This window comes from Cyprinus carpio, chromosome B25 (assembly GCF_018340385.1).
Source record: "Cyprinus carpio isolate SPL01 chromosome B25, ASM1834038v1, whole genome shotgun sequence".
Lineage (NCBI taxonomy): Eukaryota > Metazoa > Chordata > Actinopteri > Cypriniformes > Cyprinidae > Cyprinus > Cyprinus carpio.
The window spans coordinates 19,313,025-19,335,206 of record NC_056621.1 but is presented as its reverse complement, the minus strand read 5'-3'; the positions used below and the strand labels follow the sequence as shown (position 1 = coordinate 19,335,206).

At 34.8% G+C, this 22,182-nt stretch overlaps 1 protein-coding gene across 5 annotated transcripts in view; it reads left to right on the top strand.

Moving 5' to 3' along the window:
• Positions 1-22,182, top strand: part of LOC109094929 (serine/threonine-protein kinase BRSK2-like) — a 213,834-nt gene that overhangs the window by 145,243 nt on the left and 46,409 nt on the right. For all 5 annotated transcript variants that reach the window (XM_042752883.1, XM_042752887.1, XM_042752886.1 and 2 more), the window contains exon 5: positions 13,847-13,963. In XM_042752883.1, the coding sequence (XP_042608817.1) occupies positions 13,847-13,963 (117 nt within the window). The remainder of the gene's footprint in view (positions 1-13,846; positions 13,964-22,182) is intronic.

The following is a 22,182-nucleotide window of genomic DNA, read 5'->3' as shown; positions in this document are numbered from 1 at the left end:
TGAGGCAATTAAAGCAATAAGCAACTACAGACTGTGCCAAGATCCCTTTTTTGTGGCAAAAGAGCTTTTTCTTTCTTTCTTTCTTTCTTTCTTTCTTTCTTTGTCCAGTCATTTATTATATATCCTGCAACACTCTTAAAAATAAAGGTGCTTGAAAGAGAGCGATGCCATAGAAGAACCATTTTTGGTTCCACAAAGAACCATTCAGTCAAAGGTTCTTTAAAGAACCGTCTCTTTCTTGACAGTACAATCCGTGCAGCAGTAAACAAACGCACTGCTGCTTACAACGCCGGTCTTTTGTCGGGAAACATGAGTGAGTACAAAGCATCGTGCTATGCTCTCCGACGCGCGGCAGTAAGAGCCGCCAAACTCCGATACAGGGAACGAATAGAGTCACATTTCCAGCTCAATGACTCCCGACGCATGTGGCAAGGACTAAGAACCATCTGTGCCTTTGGAAATAAATCCACTGCAGAGGTGAGAGCAGATCCATCGCTGGCTGACGAGCTAAACACTTTCTACGGCTGCTTTGAAAGCAATCTGTGCAGCGCGAGTCTGCCGACCAGCGCGTCAGGAAGCAGCAGTCAGAGCAGCGATAATCATATAATCACCGTGTCTGAGGACGAGGTTCGGAGGGCTCTAAAGCGAGTGAATGTCAGGAAAGCAGCCGGACCTGATGGGATTTCTGCCCGTATTCTGCGGTCCTGTGCTGATCAGCTCGCTGGTTTGTTTACATCCATTTTTAATGAGTCTCTTGCTACATCTGTGGTTCCCACCTCCTTCACAAAATCTGTCATCATCCCTGTGCCTAAGAACAATAACCCCTCTTGCCTGAATGACTATCGTCCAGTTGCCCTCACATCAATAGTCATGAAGGTCTTTGAGGGTCTGGTTAAAAACTTCATCAGCTCCTCCATCCCGGATACTTTAGACCCTCTTCAGTTTGCCTATCGCCCCAACAGATCCACTGATGATGCCATCTTTCACATCCTGCACTCTTCTCTCACACACACTGACAGCAATAACAGGAACTATGTAAGGCTGCTATTTATCGACTATAGCTCAGCTTTCAATACTATAGTCCCCATCACGCTAGCTTCTAAACTCATGGACCTCGGCCTGAATTCTTCACTATGCAACTGGATTCTTGATTTCCGGCAGACCTCAAGTGGTGAAAGTAGGCCAGTTCACCTCTAACTCCATCACCCTGAACGTAGGAGCTCCACAGGGCTGTGTCCTGAGTCCCCTGCTCTACATGACTGCGTGTCTTCCCACAGCTCCACATCTATTATTAAATTTGCTGATGATACTGTGGTTCTGGGCCTCATTTCCAACAATAATGAGACCGCATACTTGGATGAGGTAGAGAAATTAACATCATGGTGCCAGGACAATCGTCTCTCTCTGAATGTGAGCAAAACTAAAGAGCTGATTGTTGACTTCAGGAAGAAACAGCAGCAGCCCTATACTCCTCTTATGATCAGCGGGACCCCTGTGGAGAGGGTGAGCAGCTTCAAGTACCTTGGTGTAAACACCCCCGAGGACCTGACTTGGACTACACACATTCAAACTCAGGTTAATAAAGCCAGGCAAAGACTGTACCATCTGCGACAGCTGAGAGAATTCAGGGTTTCACCTGCAATCCTGAAAACTTTCTATTCAGGGGCCATTGAAAGTGTATTGACTCAGTGTATCTCAGTGTGGTATGGGAACAGCTCCAGTCATGACTGCAAAGCCCTGCAGAGAGTTGTGCGCTTAGCTGAGCGCATCTCAGGGTCTGCTCTCCCCTCTCTGCAGGACATCTACCTCAAACGCTGCAAAAGCAGAGCTGTTAAAAAATAATCAAGGACTCCATTCACCCCAGTAACCATCTTTTCACTTTGCTGCCATCTGGTAAGCGTTTCCGTAGCCTGATGTCAAAAACTGAGAGACTTAGGAGGAGTTTCTTCCCCCAGGCCATCAGGCTCCTAAACTCAAAACCAGCCTCTTAACATCTTCATGTCTCCGCTTAATATTCACTTTATCAGTAAGATATTCATCATTCAGTACCTCACATTGACATACTGAAAGTGTCAACCTGTTTGCACATTTGCCTCTTGTACATTCCTGTGTATCTTAATATTTAAGACTACAGTTTACTTTCATGCACATTATTTTCCACTATATATTTAATTCTACAGTATACATCTCTTTATATATTTTATATTTTATTCTTATATTTTTATTGTTTACTTTTATTTCATTCTTTCATAGCTATATTTATGTATATTTTCATCTGTGTTGTATTCTTTAATAATTGCACTGTCCATGGAGCGGACCTGACTCACATTTCACTGCTGGTTATATATGCTCTATATAATTGTGTATGTGACAAATAAAAAAATCTTGAATCTTGAATCTTGAATCTTTTTATAATCTGAAGAACCCTCTTTTGCCACAAAGAACCTTTTGTGAAACAGAAAGGTTTCTTAGGTGTTAAAGGTTTTTTATGGAACCATTTAGACAACAAAGGTTCTTCTATGGCACCGAGAAGCACCTTTATTTTTAAGAGTGTAGCCATGCATGAATATATCTTTTTGTTTGAGAAGAGATTTTTGTTTATTTTTTTAGTGTAGCCATGCATCCATCCAATATTGTTGTTGTTGGGAACATTTGGTCTCCAACATTAATCCATTACACAAGCAAGCTGGAAATGTGTACTGAATTAGAGTTGAAATGTCCTGAAGCAGATAGAAAACACAAAAGAAAAGCTGATCCTAACACAAAACCTCAGCAATGCTTCCTAAAAGTCAGTCCAGCCTAGTCTTTCGCACCTTTTTCACACTTAATAGATTAGAGGCGACCGGCGAGCTGGCGAGAGCTCTTCCCTCTTGTGCTCGTTAAATTCATATTCATACCCCGGGGCTTTCGATTATAACCATATCAAGATATCAAACTCGAGCACTTTTTTCTCTCAAAAGACATCCAAGAAAAGGCAAAGCCAGGCACGTCACCTCTTACAGTTTCTCTTCTTGATTTATGATCAGAGTCCTCATCTGAACTGCTTTTTGGATGTAAAATTTCCAATTTGCATGTCCAAGTGATGATTGAGTGACACGTTTTGTGTATTTCCAGGCTATTAATTATATGCCTAAACAGCATGAGCACACCAGTTGAAGACATAAAAAATCTTTAACTCAAAAAAGGAAAACTGAACCATGTTCATGAGCTTCTTGATAGCTTTTCACACATCAGTGGCTTTTGCACTTTTTAAACCAAAAACTCTGCATCCAATTGATTACAGTTTGCCATCACAATAAAACCGCAGCATAATTTGACCAAATATCTGAAGCTGTTATTTCTGTAAGCTGGTATTTTCGTTTGTTTCTGATTATTTGTCCTGTTTGGTTCACTGAAGCATAAAACAGGGTTATGAAAATTGAAAAAGGTGAGGGCTTAACCGACGATGTATAATGATCATGTTCTTTTACAAACATCATTAGCAAATATTAACTTCTGAACCACGTCATCAGCTTTCATCAAGCCTTTTGTTTTGCAAATGCCTTGTTGCACTGAAGCAAACTTTGGACAAATAGTGTGAAATGGTCTTTAACCCCCATAAATGCACTTATGTTGCCTTCAAGACCTTCTGCGAAGTTCCTGCTTACGATAAATTACGACATGATGTGCGTTAAAATGATTTTAGTCGAATCCAAATGGAACTTACTCTGTTTTTTCCACTTACTGCCAAAGACTTTTTAATGCTAATGAGACAAAATGCAAAACGAAGAGCAAAGGATGGTCATTAGAGAATGATTTTCTGCAAGTTCTTCATCAACAGTACATAACATATATATGAACTAAATTGTTTTGTCGACGGTTATTATAATCAAGCTTATAATTAGGTTCTGGTATGATTTTGCCTCAGAAAAACCCAGAAATCTCCAGTTTCCTCACTGCTAATTAAGACATTCCCTTACAAAAGCATAGCGTTCAGGAAGCCCCTGTGGCAAACTTCTAGCAGTGCCACAAATACATTTTCCGAGGGTTATGGTGCCATTCATGTGCTCTCATCTCATAAATATGATCATTCAGACAACAGTGACTTGAAGGCAGAATCTTTGCTTTGAGCTGCAGCTCTGAAACACTGACGCCAGGATAAACAAGCTAATCATCTCATTTAAGGCATAAGAGTGATATCAAGCTGATCTATTTAGAGATAAAAGAGAAGTATTATGGGTAATCGGTGTATCACTGTGGGTTTTTATGCCATGCATGAACACATTTGCATTTGTGTGCATCCATATTAGTGGCAAGATGAAAGAATTGCTTTAGAAAAACTACTGTGGTGATACTGTGGTACTTTGAGGGTATCAGGTGGTAATAGTGTGGTGTTATTTATTTTTTTATTGATTTTGCATAAAAAGGGACGTACACAATTGTCCAAATTCTTCTTCACAATAAACAGAACAAGCTGACCATTTGGCCCTCAGGTGTATCCTGTTTCCACTGATCATCCTTGAGATGTTTCTACAACTTGATTGGAGTCCACCTGTGGTAAATTCAGTTGATTGAACATGATCTGGAAAGGCACACACCTGTCTAAATAATGGTCCCAAACCAAGCCATGAAGTCCAAGGAATTGTCTTTAGACCTCTGAGACAGTATTGTATCTGACAAATCTGAGGAAGGGTACATAAACATTTCCGCAGCATTGAAAGTTCATAGAAGCATGTAGTCTCTGTTTCCCTTTAATGGAAGAAGTTTGAAGCAACCAGGACTCTTCCTAGAGCTGACCTCCTGGCCAAACTGAGCAACTGAAGAAGAAGTGCTTTGGTTAGTGTGGTGACCAAGAACCTGATGGTCACTGTAGTTGAGCTCCATGATCATATATGCAGATGGGAGAAATCTACAGAAGGACAAACATCGCTGCAACACTCCACCGATCTGGGCTTTATGTCGGTGTGCCCAGACTCTATCCTGTCCTCAGAGAAGACACATGAAAACCCACTTGGAATTTGCAATAAAGCACCTAAAGGACCCTCAGACTCTGAGAAACAAGATTCTCTGGTCTGATGAACCTCAGTTCTACGCATCATGTTTGAAGGAAACCAGCTCTGCTCATCACCTGCACAGTACCATCCCAAAAGTAAAGTGCACTGGTAGCAGCCTCAGGCTGTGGGGCTGTTTTTCAGCTGCAGGGACTGAGGGACTCAGAGTAGAAGAAAAGCTCAGTGCACCAAAATACAGAGATAGCTTTTAATGAAAACTTATTCCACAGCATTCAGAACCTCAGACTGGGCAGAAGGTTAACCTTACATCAGGACAATGACCCTAAGGACACAGCAAGAGTGGCTTATAGACAACTCTGTGAATGTCCTTGAGTGGCCCAGCAAGAGCCTGAGCTTGAACCCAATCAAATATTTCTGGAGAAACCTGAAATTGTGCATCTGCCCCCATCGAACCTGACAGAGCTTGAGAGGTGAAGAGATGAGGAGAAGTATGTCAGATAATTGTCAAATGATGATGATCAAAGTTTGTTGCATCATACCCAAACAGATTTGACGCTGTAATTGGTGCCAAAGGTGCTTCAACAAAGTAGTGAGCAAAGGCTGTGAATACAGTACTTATGTACATGTGATTTTTTTTTTTCTTCTTTTCTTTTTATTTCCAAGATTGCAAACAAACTTATTTCATCTTGTCATTAGTGGGTATTGTTTGTAGAATTTTGAGGAAAATAATGAATTTAATAAATTTTGGAATAAGGCTTTAACATATAAAAAGTGGGAAAAAGTGAAGCGCTGTGAATACTTTCTGGATGCACTGTATGATGGTGTTAACATGGTAAATGGGCTAGCTAAATAAAAACAACAACAATAATATAATAAAAATAATACATTAATAAACAAATGCAAACAAACCATGGTACCAGTACTTTTACATCAGTTCTCTCTCAATGTATATTTTTATAGGTTTTTTGTTTATAATTATTTGAGGAAAGAAATAATTTTACATTTAATTAATAATTTCACACTCATAAAATATGCTTGTATATGCATATGTATCACTTATGAATTTGTTGTAGAAAATAATATTTCATTATATTTCTTCAATATTAACTATAAATAAATAAATGAAAATGTAAATCTATAGTTATTACTTTGAATATATATATATATATATATATATATATATATACACACACATATACACAGTGTTGTGAAAAAGTTTTTGCCCCCTTCATGTTTTATTTTTTGCATGTATGTCACACTTTTTTGTCACAAATTTTAGTATTACACAAAGATAACTCGAGTAAATACATAATGCAGTTTTAAAATGATTTCATTTATTAAGGGAAAAAGGCTGTCCAAACCTACCTGGAAAAAGTAATTGCCCCCTAAATCTAATAACTGGTTGTGCCACACTTTGCAGCAACAACTCCAATCAAGTGTTTGCAATAACTGCCAATGAGTCTTTCACATCGCTGTGGAGGAATTTTGGCCCACTCTTCTTTGCAGAATTGTTTTAATTCAGCCACATTTGGAGGGTTTTCGAGCATGAATGGACTGTTTAAGGTCATGCCACAGCATCTCAATCGGATTTAAGTCCAGACTTTGACTTGGCCACTCCAAAACCTTGATTTTGTGTTTCTTGAGCCATTCAGAGGTGGACTTGCTGCTGTGTTTGGGATCATTGTCGTGCTGCATAACCCAAGTGTGCTTGAGCTTGAGGTCACAAACTGACAGCCGGACATTCTCCTTCAGGATTTTCTGATAGAGTGCAGAATTCATGCTTCCATCAGTTATAGCAAGTCATTCAGAACCTGAAGCTGCAAAGCAGCCCCAGACCATCACACTACCACCACCATGTTTGACTGTTGGCATGATGTCCTTTTTATGAAATAATGTGTTGGTTTTACACCAGATGTAACGGGACACACACCTTCAAAAAGTTCAACTTTTGTCGCACCAGTCCACAGAATATTTGCCCAAAATTCTTGGGGATAATCAAGATATTTTTTGGCAAAAAATCGCTGGAGTCCCAAAGCCTTAGAAATGGATTTATAACCCTTTCCAGACTGATACATGTCAGCTATTTTGTTTCTCATCTGTTCTTGAATTTCTTTAGATCGCAGCATGTTGAGTTGTTTTTTTTCAGACAGGTTCTATTTAAGTGATTTCTTGATTCAACAGGTCTGGCAGTAATCAGGCCTGAGTGTGGCTAGTGAAATTAAACTCAGCTTTCTAAAATAATCTGATTAATCACAGTTCCTTTTATGATTTTAGCAGGAGGGGGCAATTAATTTTTCACATAGGGCCAGGTAGGTTTGGGCAGCTGTTTTCCATTAATAAATTAAATCATCATTTAAAAACAGCACAAGAAAGTATATACTTGCATTATCTTTGTGTAATATTAAAATTTGTTTGATGATCTGAATCTTTTCAGTACCACATATATGCGCGTGTTGTGTATTTATTTATATATATATATATATATTTATATATATATATATATATATATATATATATATATATATACATTTGATCAGAAAGATACACTTAAAAAGTGCAAATGTAAAAAAAAAAAAAATATAAAGTTAAATATAACAAGAAAGTGTATAGTTAAAAAATAAAAAATGCAATCTCAACACAATCTTTCTGTTATAAACACACACCATCATGCACACCATGTGATTGTCATATATGATGAATGGCAGCCACACACTGATCTCAGATCAGCAATAAAGCTCTCCTTTGTGCACCTTTAGTGTGTCTGCTGAGCCCCACAGACTCCATGTCTTGCCGTCTCTGGTCCCTGCTTCATTTCTCAGAGCTGCAGGCCTCACACAGAGCAGCAGTAGGGCAGTATGCTGCAGCAGTCATGAGAAATGTCCCTGTCATGCTGTCACACTTCCCCGGCTGTTTGCTTATTTCATATGTGACTGAGAGCCGCCCGGCCCCTCTGATCTCGTGCTGGGACAGTCAGCAGGGGATGATGGGAGAAGTACCCACCCAATGTTCTCTTTTACACTCCCGTCCTTTCCCATTTCATTATTCGTCTCACAGTTTGTCTTGCAATCTGTCTGTCTTTTTGTTGTCTGTCTATTCTTTACTGTTCGCTTTGCCTACAAGCAAAGCTTATATATTATAATTTCTGAAAACTACTTAGACAGCAATTTAAGGCTTCACAGGTGTGTGTGACAGCTGGTCCAAATGGTTGGCAGCATATTTATGCTTAAGTATGTGCATTAATTACACTAATTAACCATTGCATGCATAATTACAATAATTTTCACCTTAATTTTTCACCTTTTTGGATTAATTGATATGTTATGGTTATATAAAGATTAATTGTGCAACGTTGGAAAAATTTGCCCATTGTGACATTTCTGCAAAACTCCAAAAACATACATTCACTACAGTTTCCAGCTGAAGTGAACACTAGTGGACGTGAAACACCAACAACTTTTATTCCTTTTCACACAAATTATGATTACAAGGGCAGATCGCGATTAATAAAGACTTACTTTAGGGAAGTTTCTTGCACAATAGTTTGTTATGACCTGAAAACAATTGCCATAGTGCATGATTTTTAAACCAATACAGATTGATGTTTGAATTATGTAACCGCTTCATATGTATGGCTTTTCTAATGTAGTAAACTTGCTCTGTTGCGCACCCGGTACAGCAAAACTTGTGATGTAAATCCTGTTAAACACAAGTCCCAATAAAAGATCTCAAAGTCTTGTAGAAGCAAGTTAACATAACATAGTTGCTTCAGCAAAAACATTTTTATCTTGTGTTTTCCGCAATCGAGCATTAACATTTTAGTGCCACTCATTAAACATTTAATTTCAAGTGTCAATAGAAATTATTTACTCAATTTAAAAAATGTACTATTTTCCCCATTATTTAGTTTTGTGAATTTTTATGCTCAATAGAGTATACTGTAGATATGTTCACACTTATTTGACGAAATTTTGGTCAAACTACTTTTCAGTCATTATCTTCAGCAAGTATGAAAACAATAGGAAAATAAATCCAAAACCCAGACATAGGCAATTTAGAAATCCCAAACAAGACAAAATTAAACGTTTGGTCTTCCTACACACCTAGCAACATACTAATGTCAAACTCCATTTGAAACCATTGTGTCTACCATTGAGCATCCACACCTATTCTCTCCTGAAATATAAACCTTTTTTTAAATGGGTGCTGTTTTTTTATTGTGATGGACAGATTGGCATGACTGTTGGAAGCATGAGCGGTTTAGACGTATTAATAGCTGAGGGCTGACTGCTCATTCAGTGTCTTTCTGTCCACCTACGAAATCGTCCTTCTGGAGCTGCTAGACATGAATATTCCTCTAAATATACCCACTAATAGAGTCCATGTATGACAACAGCTGTCAGGCAGAGTATATATATATAACAAGCAGTCTGTCTGAAAGGAAATACTCAATCCCAATCCATTTTTACTGATTCTTTCAATATTGCCACACTTGACACTCAGAAGTAACTGCCAGATATGAAGATCTGTACAGTAGCACCCCCATTAATCCCTCAGCGGTAATGAGAGTCACAAGGAGATTGTTTAATAAATCTGAAATTAACACAAATGCACTTTCTTTGCTTCGGTTATCTGACTTTCTGAGTGCACAACTGTGTTATAAGGTTTTTATGTGCCACTAGAGAACGTTTCGGATGAGATCTCAACTATTGTAATGGTTTTGTTGGTTACCACTGTGTTGGATCCCCCTGTGAAATCCCAGTTGTCAATTCAGGGAATGTGTGGAAAACTGTCAGTGGTAATGGATGATAATCATCATGTTTGGCTTTTGGTGGAAAAAATGCATTAGTTTGTTTCTTCATATTTTTGAAGTAGCATTACATCACTTGCAGAATGAGAATGAGAGTCCAAAAACCTGATAGAAAAATCACAATAATCCACAAGTAATCCACACCACTCCAGTCCAGCAATTACTGATTTGAAAAGTGGAATGCTGTGTGTTTGTAAGAAACAAACCCACCTTTAATATGTTTAACTTTGGACATTTAACCATCGCTTCTGTGCATATTTCTCTCGTGATTCAGAGAGACAGATTTTTTTCAATGGAGAAAGCTTTCATTACACAATTTTGCTTTTTCTCAATTTTCACTTCACAAGATGTTGACTGATGGACTGGAGTGGTGTGGATTACTTGTGGGTTATTGTGATGTTTTTATCAGCTGCTTGAACTCTCATTCTGACGGCACCCATTCACTGCAGAGCATCCATTGGCGAGAAAATTATGCAATGTTACATTTCTCCAAATCCTATACTTCACTAATTCATCTACATCTTGAATGACCTGAGACTGCATAAATTGTCAGCAAATACAAAAGTGGTACATGATTTGATTTTATCTCTTGGGAATGCAGTTACTTGTTGAGAACGGCACCACTGGCACCTGTTGGTTAAAACTAATATTCCACTATTTTGCACCTGATACAAATGCATGATGTCATACATTTTGGGGCGGAGCTCCGTGTCACCCTTTACATGAGGTCTTTGAATTTTGTAGTATGTCACTGAGTGGAGAAAGTGTTCTTGAGCTCATTGGGGACAAAGAAATTGTGCACGTAATACCAGGAATGCACATTAAGAAAGTAAATTAGCCAACATTAAAAAGCCAGCATGCAGAAAAGCCAAAGCAGTGCACCAATAAACATGTAGACATACATGTATTGTAATTAAACACTCTCATAATTAGACCGCTGTGAACAGCATGTGATTAAGATAGATAATGTACTATTGCATGTGCCGCCTGCTGCTCTATACATTACAATAATGTAAAGCTTGTTTGAATGCTAATTGGGCCAATTTATTTCTTTATAAATACGTGTTCATTCATTTCACTCATTTAAAAATGTATTCTTTAATTGTATTCATTCATTCATTCATTCCAATGAGCTTTTTGTTGTTTTATTAAATATGACAGTCTAGAGAAGACATGAAGGTAGTAGGATGGTTTGGTTTCAGAATTGAATTGAGTTTAAACTTATGTCGTCTGCAGATAAGCACCAAAACACAACACATCAGAACCGGCACGACCCAGCAGGTCACGTTTGTATTTAAAATAACAAATACAGCAATCCTTCGACATGCAGATGCTAAACAGATACTCTTTATTAGGTTTTTATAGGAAGAAACAGTTCAGCCAGAACTGCTGTTTTGACTGTAACCATAAAAAATATATTAAGCATCATTTAAATGCAGATCTCTATCAGCAAACAACATAACAACATGTGCGTTACAATTTTAAACTATCACTGGGGCAATAAATATGCAATTTAAGAGCTCATGGTGGACTGAGGGAAACAGTTGGTGCCTCAGTGGCAAATACAAACCTGATACTATCAGAAACCAAACTAACATGCAGCTCGATTTGCCCTGTTTCTCCATTAACCTGCAGACCAGAGGAGTTTAAATTAGCCTCACCACTCTTCGATTAGGAAAATATATGGTCAGCCGCTGATCATATCAACAAACAGTTTCTGTTTAGGAGAGATTACGACATAAATATGTCAGAAAGTGATTTTAAAGAGCCGTTATGGATGTTACCTGTGTGACGGTTAATAAACCCCACCTTTGCAATTTGTCCCATGAACGTCGTTGAGGAGTAAATCTCTTCATACTCACTTTTATTAGCCCATGTGAGATTTGGGTTCATAAATGTGTTTGTGTGTTCATTTTATGTCCACTTGGAGTGACGCTGTCATTCTAAATTTTCGTAGACTAAAAAGTTATATTTCTTTAGTAGACAACTCTATAATCTTTTATGTGATGAAGTGAACATCTTGCAAAGTAAAGAAAATACTTTAATATAGACACACATTAACAATTATCAATTATATATCAGCAATATTGAGGATCAATGAGCATCAAGTAAAAACACCACACAACGCTACAAATAGCTAACAATGAATCAGCAAACAGCAAAACCCAAAAATCTTGCATCAGTAATCGGATAAATTATTCACATTCTAAAATCTGGGTTTGATCAGACAACTTTGATAGGCTAATTTACCTATGAAATTGTGTGAACTAGATTTTTTTCAAAATTTTCTAAATATGTGTTAATCTGAGATGTTATTTTTCTAGCTATGTTTTTCATAATTTCTGTATTTAATTATTTTATTAAATTAATTTTGTTATTTAAACATTCAAAATATGCTTTGTTTAGCTTTTTGTCTTTTTTGTCATTTTGATTTACTTTGTGTTTGTTGTTTTGCTTTATTTTGTACTTGTTTTGTTTTTTGCTTTGATCAGATTTTTGTTTTTATGTTTTGTTTTGATTTTTGTTTCATTTTGCTTTGTTTTGTGTTTGTATGTTTGTTATGCACTGTTTTGCCTTGCTTTGTTTTTTGTTTCGTTGTTTGTGTTGTTTTACTTTTTTGGGTTTTGTTTTTTGTATTGTTACTTTGTTTTGTGTTTTTGTTTTGTTTTACACTGTTTTGCCTCGTTTTTTATTAGTTTTGTTTTTTGTTTGTTGTTTTACATTGTTTTTTGCTTTTGTTATTTTGTTTTGTGTTGTTTTGCCTTGCTTTGTTTTGTTATGTTGCTTTGCTGATTTTTGTTTGTTTTTGCTTGTTTAGTTTTTTTTTTCTTTGGTCTGCTTTTTGTTTTTATGTTTTGTTTTTATATTTGTTTTGCTTTTTATTTTATTATATTTGTGTTTTTTTACTGTTTTGCCTTGCCTTATTTTTTGTTTCATTGTGTTATTTTGCTTTGTTTTGTGTTTTTTTTTTAGTTTTGTTGTGTGTTTGTTGTTTTAATTAGTTTTTTGCTTTTGTGTTTTTTTTATTTTGCTTTGTTTTGCGTTGCTTTTTGCTTTTGTGTTTTTGTTTTGCATGGTTTTGCCTTGCTTTGTTTTGTTGTTTGTTTGTGTTGCTTTGCTTCGTTTTATGTTTGTTTTTGCTTCTTTATTTTTTTTTATTTGCTTTGCTTTTTGTTTTATGTTTTATTATTTGTTTTGCTTTTTGTTCTATTACATTTGTCTGTTTTTTGTACTGGTTTGCCTAGCTTTGTTTTTTGGTTTCGTTGTTTGTGTTGGTTTACTTAAAGCCGAGTCTTTACTCATTTTCAAAAAACATCTAAAGACTTATCTTTTTCGCCAGCACTTGACCAACTAATACTAGCATTTACCTTTTCTTGTCTATCCTATCCTTGGGGAAAAAAAAAACAAAAACAAAAAAAACCTTGCTACGGGTTCTGTGCTAGACTAACTGAGACGTGTCATGGCACTTGTATACTGTTGTTGTTCACTCGTTGGTCTGATTGTTTCTACTGTTCTCATTTGTAAGTTGCTTTGGATAAAAGCGTCTGCTAAATGATTAAATGTAAATGTACTTTGTTTTTTGGTTTTGGTTTTTTTTTTTTTTTTTTTTTTTTTTGGTGTTTGTTATTTTGCTTTGTTTTGTGTTGTTTTGCCTTTCTTTTTTTTAACAAAACTTTTGTTTCTTTTGTACAAAGTCATCTTGCTTCACACAGTAAAAATTGGGGCAGCAAATTAATTAAGAGAAGGTTTTGAATTAATTTCGATGGTTGGAAGCTGCTAATTCATGTCCGCCTGTAGTCAGATGAGCACTTAACATCACACTCTGACACATCGGTCATGACGGGCTCCCACAGGCTCTTGTAGACTGAAAGATAGAAACAGAAGAAACAGAGATCATTTAAAAGCATCTCATTACAAGTTCAGAGACGCAACTAGTCTAGCTCATACAAGGCCAAATACAGTATGCTGTAAAATACAGTGTTACCTTGAGAACTCAAGCCGCAGTTTTCACATCTCACTTTCTTCTCCTTCATCTGCTCTTGTACAGTCACAGGGACCTGAAGCCGGAGAACCTGTTGCTGGATGAGAAGAATAACATCAGGATAGCAGATTTCGGCATGGCATCCCTGCAGGTGGGAGACAGTCTGCTGGAAACCAGCTGTGGGTGAGTGAAACCGAGTGTCATTATAACACTAATGATCAGGACAGTCAATGCCTTCAGCTCAGACTGAAAATCTTTAGGTCTAAATTTAAGATTGATGTAAATGAGTTGCATATAAAATGTCCATTCATTTGGATTACACAGTTTAACATAAACTTAATGTCATGCATATTTGTTGGGCATACAAAGATGATACTGCTAAAGTTATTAATATTACTGTAATATTACTAATAAAATAAATGTGTTTTTTAACTACTAGGTTTATAAAACATACATCGGGTTATACTGTATATTTATAATTAATCAAACCCATTTGTTTATTTAACTAATTAAATATTGCATGTTACACAGCTATCCAAATTTAACAAGTTCTTACTTTTTAAATGCAAAAAATGTAATTGTTTTCACAATAAACAGATTTATGTTGATTCAGTTTAAAGCAGTACATTGTGAAAATTTTAATAAAATCAAATTGATTAAACAGGAAAGTTTTTACTCTCAAACATGTTTTGTTTTGTTTTGATCACAAAACTTTTGTTTAAAAAAATTTACAAAATTAAAATAAATGTAAAAAATTTAAAATAAAATAAATAAACAGTAAAAATTAGGGCAGCAAATTAAAAGAACGTTTGCTGATTAAGCAATTTGTATGCATGCATTTTATATATTAAATTAAATTTATGCATTTTGCAGACGCTTTTATCCAAAGCGACTTACAGTGCATTCAGGCTATCAATTTTTACCTATCATGTGTCCCCTGGGATCGATCCCCTAACCTTGCGCTTCGTAACGCAATGCTCTACCACTTGAGCTACAGGAGCATTATATATCTGATAATTTAAGTAAAATCAAATAAATGCTATGGGAAATATTTCCATAATCATGATTTTGTTTTATTCTGTAACTAATTTAATTTGCTGCCACACAGTTTGTTAGTTTCATTATGTTAAAACTCTGTAATTCTAATGGATGAAAAAAAATATGTGCAATTCAAATGCATAAGTCTTAAATTTAGCCTAAAATATCTATTTTCAATGTACTCCGGAGTTGCCTGTAAAGATGAATAAATGTAGGAAATGAAAGCACATCACGACAGAGTTACAAATGCATTTGTCTTTGTGTCCAATTATATTATATATGGTGATTACACTTATTAGGGTCTTTCTAGATCTTTGTATTTTATTTTGTTCTCCTGAACTCCAGTTATGTCGCTAGTTAAGCTTTCTTGGTTGTAAGCATTTTCCATCCTCTTTCTGACCCATATTAAACAGGTTTTTGTCACTGTACCTTTAAGACTTCAATAAATGAATCATGTCTCTTATGATTGGGTTTTTTATGATTAGTCTGTTATGATTTATTTATTTATCATCTCTGCAAACTGTTTGGGGCAGACTAGCAAGGAGCTTTGTCTTGAAGAGTGAATATTCTTTTTTTTTTTTTCAAACGAGCAAAAAATATCCTGTTTTTCATCATTATAAATGTACGTTTAGCTCATAAAACTGTCACAGTTGGCATCACATATCAGCTGCTTATTTGCTTCATCTAAATTGTGAACTGTCAGAAGTAGTTACTAATGAGGCAGATCTCATGAAAACTGTCTAGAAATGTCTGCTACATATTTCATCACAAAATCAACTAATAAATTATGTCTTGTGCAGTGAAAAATCTAGCTTATTTTAGGACCAGTAATATTTTATTTTCAGTGCTTTCAATGTTCTCATTTTTTTGCATAATTTGTAAAAAATACATAAAACTACTGGTTCTAGGTGTAGACTATGTTTTCTTTATGCAAAATATGATTTATGGTTATCCTTTGATGATGATCTTTCTCCAGAGGTAGTGTGTGACTGAGACGTGCTGCTCAGTCAGGAGTAAAGTGGTTCCTTCAATCACAGCAGCTCATTCTCAGCACAGTCACTTGCTTTATCTCATCAGTAAATGATGGAAGACTAGTACACAGCTTCAAACATTTATCAATTATTCATTCAAAATGTAAATGAATGAAAACTTACTTCTCAAAAGCATACACTACCATTCCAAAGATTGTGGTCAGTAAGATTTTTCAGTATTTTTTTTAAAAGAAGTCTCTTCTACTCACCAAGACTTCATTCATTTGAAGAAGAAGAAAAACATTCCAAAAATCAATCTGATTTGCTGCTCAAGACACATTTCTGATTTTTATCGATGATGAAAACAGTTCATGATCAAATCATGATCATTTATTTCAGGATTCTTTGATGAATAGAAACCAGTGTTATTACAGTATAGTTGAATAAAACTTATACAATTTACCAGCTAATACCAACTAATACCAAAAACCTATTAAATATATATATATATATATATATATAATATATATATATATATATATATATATATATATATATATATATATATGGAGTGTGAGAAGTGATGCTCCCTAAATGAGGAGCTGGAACACAGCTGGTTTTTTTTTTTCCATAATGTAATGATAAAATTACACTTTCATATATTTTAGATTCATTGCACACCAACTGAAATATTTCAGGTCTTTTATTGTTTTAATACTGATGATTTTGGCATACAGCTCATGAAAACCCCAAAATTCCTATCTCAAAAATTAGCATATTTCATCCGACCAATAAAAGAAAAGTGTTTTTAATACAAAAAAGTAATCATTCAAATAATTATGTTCAGTTATGAACTCAATACTTTGTCGGGAATCCTTTTGCAGAAATGACTGCTTCAATGCGGCGTGGCATGGAGGCAATCAGCCTGTGGCACTGCTGAGGTGTTATGGAGGCCCAGGATGCTTCGATAGCGGCCTTAAGCTCATCCAGAGTGTTGGGTCTTGCGTCTCTCAACTTTCTCTTCACAATATCCCACAGATTCTCTATGGGGTTCAGGTCAGGAGAGTTGGCAGGCCCAATTGAGCACAGTATTACCATGGTCAGTAAACCATTTACCAGTGGTTTTGGCACTGTGAGCAGGTGCCAGGTCGTGCTGAAAAACTAAATCTTCATCTCCATAAAGCTTTTCAGCAGATGGAAGCATGAAGTGCTCCAAAATCTCCTGATAGCTAGCTGCATTGACCCTGCCCTGATAAAACACAGTGGACCAACACCAGCAGCTGACATGGCACCCCAGACCATCACTGACTGTGGGTACTTGACACTGGACTTCAGGCATTTTGGCATTTCCTTCTCCCCAGTCTTCCTCCAGACTCTGGCACCTTGATTTCCGAATGACATGCAAAATTTGCTTTCAAAAAAAAAAAAAGTACTTTGGACCACTGAGCAACAGTCCAGTGCTGCTTCTCTGTAGCCCAGGTCAGGCGCTTCTGCCGCTGTTTCTGGTTCAAAAGCACAGCTGCATTGACCCTGCCCTTGATAAAACACAGTGGACCAACACCAGCAGCTGACATGGCACTCCCCCAAGGTCTGGAATCGGTCCTTCTCCACAATCTTCCTCAGGGTCCGGTCACCTCTTCTCGTTGTGCAGCGTTTTTTGCCACACTTTTTCCTTCCCACAGACTTCCCACTGAGGTGCCTTGATACAGCACTCTGGGAACAGCCTATTCGTTCAGAAATTTTTCTTTCTGTGTCTTACCCTCTCGCTTGAGGGTGTCAGTGATGGCCTTCTGGACAGCAGTCAGGTCAGCAGTCTTACCCATGTTTGCGGTTTTGAGTAATGAACCAGGCTGGGAGTTTTTAAAAGCCTCAGGAATCTTTTGCAGGTGTTTAGAGTTAATTAGTTGATTCAGATGATTAGGTTAATAGCTCGTTTAGAGAACCTTTTCATGATATGCTAATTTTTTGAGATAGGAAATTTGGGTTTTTCATGAGCTGTATGCCAAAATCATCAATATTAAAACAATAAAAGACCGGAAATATTTCAGTTGGTGTGCAATGAATCTAAAATATATGAAAGTTTAATTTTATCATTACATTATGGAAAATAATGAACTTTATCACAATATGCTAATTTTTTGAGAAGGACCTGTATATATACACTGTATATATATTCTTAATAACTGAATAAAAAGTAATGTATAGAAAAAAATTATAGAAAATGTAATAATAATAATAATAGTCAAAAACACACAAAATTAGTAAATTTAACTAAAATTAAAATGGAAAATATGCAAATAAAAACTACTTCAAAAGAATAAAAATGATAGTAAAATATCTATATCTCATACTAAATAAAACTGATAGAAATTCCAAAAGAACATAATTTATTTAAAAAAAGAAATCTTTTTCAATACTGTAAAAGTCTATAATTTCACTTTTAATCTATGTAATGTATGTTTTTATGAATAAAATATAAATTTCTTGAAAAAAAAAGTAGTGTCATTTAGAAGTATTTTAAAATGCGTAGTTTAAGTTAGTTCACGTTCAAAATTTATTTAAATCAAATGTGAAGTAGAAAAATACATTAATCTTTCTAAATCAAATTTAAAAAAAAATCTTTTGCATTGCTTTTATTTAGAAATGTCCAGTTGAGTTTAAAAAATGTGCAATTTAATGGGAAGTCAATCATGTGGAAGCAACCAATGAACTTTTAGCTGAATTGTATGACCCGCCCCCTTTGACATCATCAGTGTGATTAGTCTTTTCTTCTCGTGTCATCGAGGCCTGGGCTGGAGAGATACGAGCATGACTCATTTATTGCCCTTCATTTCTTTCTTAGTATCATTATTTCTCCTTTCAGTAACTTACTCCACCCCCCCCACATATGCCACAAAGCCTCGTGTCTTTCGTCAGTAGATTAATTTAGCCTGACCTTTAGGATTACAGCCAGCCGTGGCCATAGATTAAAGCTGAATGCAGGGAAATCAGCGGGGCAGAGTCACCTCATGTTATATAATGAGCGCTCCACTGACCGTCCTGTACGCTCACCGCGGGTCAGGAGCTACAGGACCGTCTCCTCGCAGCGGCGTGACTCAACATCTCCTATCGGGATGAATCTGTGAATCTCCCATCAGCTCCGAAGCAGATCTGGGCTGATTCTGAACCCACTGTCCTTGATGTTTTACAGTGACCCCACAACTCATGAAAGGGATTATTTTGTGACAGTGTCTGGCTGACTGTACATTCAGTTTCTTATGTCTGTACATCACACAGATTACTTAATACTTACACAGATATAAATACATACGTGTAGTCACTTTTATGCAAAAGAAGATGTTTGAATGTATTTATTTATTTATATTTGCTCCTTTAAAATATTTGTTTATTCAAACATTCATTATTAAAAAAACAACAACAAAAAAACATTTGTTTTTATTATATTTTTGTGTGATTTATGGGGAAAGTTAGTTTTATTTAATTGTTCATTTAAAAATATTTGTTCATCCATTTTATTATTTTTCACTTCATTCATTCATTCATTTTATTTTTTTCTATTTTTTTATTTTAATTCATTCATTCATTAAGAAATAATCTATTTATTCAATCCTTCACTCTTTTAAAAATAATTCATCCATCCACCCATCCATCCATTCATTCATTCATTCATTCATTCATTCATTCATTATTTGTAAAAAAAAAAAAATGTACATTCATTTTGTTTGTTAATTTAATCATTTATTCATTTGAAACATTTTTATATTTTTTCAGAATTCATTAAAATATTTGTTCATTAATTTTATTTATTTGTTAATTTAATAATACCTTTATTCATTTGAAACATTTGTATTTATTTATTCAGACTTCTCTAAAAAAATTGTTCATTCATTTTATTTGTTTGCTAATTTAGTAATTCATTTATTAATTTGAAATATTTTTATTTATTCAGGCTTCATTAGAAAATATTTATTCATTCATTTTATTTTTATTAATTTATTAATTCAATCACACATTTAAAAACTCAAATCATTCATTTTATTTATTAATTCATTAGTTCATTTAAAGTCTGTTCATTCATTCATTATTCATTTGTTCTATCATTAATTTGTTCATTCATTCATTCATTCATTCATTTGTTCATTCATTCATGCAATTAAAAACTCATAAAGCATTTTTATAGCATTTTATTTGTTAATTCATTTGTACATTCATTCATTTAAAAATGTTTTATTCATTTTTAAAATTCATTCTTTTAAAAACATTCATTCATTCATTCATTTTTTTTTTTTTGAAGGTAATTCATTTGATTTGTTTATTAATTAATTTAGAAAGTTTATTCATTCATTCTTTCATTCATTTTTAAATATTTAACTCCAAAATTTTCTGGGAAAAAAAAAACAATAAATTTTTATAAATGTATTAATTTCATTTATTCAAAATGTATTTTTATAATATTTATTTAATCACTAATTCTTAAAAAAAAAAAGTTCATTAATTCATTTGTATATTCATTCATATAAAATTAATAAATAAGCACCTTTTTATGCAAATTGTCATGTAGATACTCTCAGGGTTTGACAGAGAGTGACTTTGTGTAACGACACAACCTGAAACAGCCCGCTTTGGCTCAGAGTCTGAGCTACACTCTTCAAGTAATACAGGCTTTATTGATTCAGAGCTTCATGGATGCCTTCCGCTGGAGTTTATGGTGTTTATTGTCATGTCCCTATTACCACACACTCTTTTGGCTTAATGATCATTGTGCATCGTACCAAAAAGAGAGGTTTGAACCCATATGTCTGATGGTGCACACACCCACATCAGTTATGAGGCATCTCATATCTGCCTGTCATTGGTTGACGAGTTTTGCAGAAATGAGCGAGGAAATGAGCTCTAACAAACAGCTTGGAGAAGATAAATGATCAGGTCCTCCATAAACTCATCCCTTAATGGCTATATTTTTATCTCTAATTTGCCTTCCTCATCAACATAAACAATGAAAACATTTCACGGCCTTAAAACATCCGATTCGCTTTGATCCCTTCGATTTAACGCACCTGCTGCGGAGGAAAACTGTGATCTTTACGCCTTCAGAATCGTGATACGCAAACATCCCGTCGAGGCTAATGTGTTGAGGGCAATGATTTTTGAGTTTGAGTTTGTTTAGAGTTTGATGTTTACTGAACAGATTCAGCAATGTTTTATTATAAAGCATATAATGGCAGCTGCATGTTCAAATCAATAAATTCACCCGTCCGAGAACCGACTTATGAATTATGAAAAACACTTTTGTTATGCATATTTGTAGAGTATTTTGGAAAATACCATGTGCTGTGGCAACTCTATCTGAGATAAATTTAGAATTATTACACCATTATTTTTCTTTCTCTTGTAGTTGTCCATAAAAATGAGAGTTTATTTCTGCCACGGGATAAAAAATTAATAAATAAATAAATTATTTGCAACTATATATCTCACAATAATAATTTTTATATATTTATTTTTTAATCAAAATTCTGACATTTTTCTCAAATTCTCAGAATTTCGAGATACAAACTCAAAATTTCGACATTAACTTCCGATTAAGATGTTTTTTTCTCTGAATTCTGAGATTGCATCCCTCAATTCTATTATTTTGTTTCCAACAATAAACAATAAAAAAAGTTTTATAATTCTGACTTTTTTTCTCATGATTGCAAGTTTATATCTCACAATACACACTTTTCTTCTCAAAATTGAAAATAACAACTTGCGAATTCTGAATTTATAAAAAAAAATGTAATTGTGAAATATAAACACAATTCCGAGAATAAAATAACAAAATGCAAAATATAAGCTCGTAATCAAGAGAGAAAAAAGTTGCAATTACCTTTTTGTTTTTATTCTGTGGTGCAAACAAAAGAACAGAATTATGAAATGTACTGTAACCTCTGAATTCAGAGAAAAAAAAATCAGGATTATACGATGTAAACTTACAAGTACAAGTTTATAACTTGTAATTGTGAGATGTAAACTTGTAGTTCTGAGAAAAAAGTTAGAATTGTGTTGTATAATTTGCAGGAATAATTTGTGAGAAAAAAAAAAAATGTCTGAATTGTGAGATAAGAAGTTGCAATTTTAAAAAGAGAAGACCAAATTGCGAGGTATGAATTCACAATTGTGAGGGGAAAAAATCGTATTTTGAGATAAAACAGAATTACTAGATACTCGCAATTTTGAAGAAGTTGCAATTTTAAAATGAGAAGAAAAAAAAAAAAAAATCAGAAAGATAAGTAAGAATTGTTAGATAATAGAAATTTTGTGGAAAAATAAGTAAAAATTGTGGGATTAAAAGATTGGAAGATATGTGAAAACAATTCTGAGAAAGTCTGAATTTTGAGATATAAGCTCGCA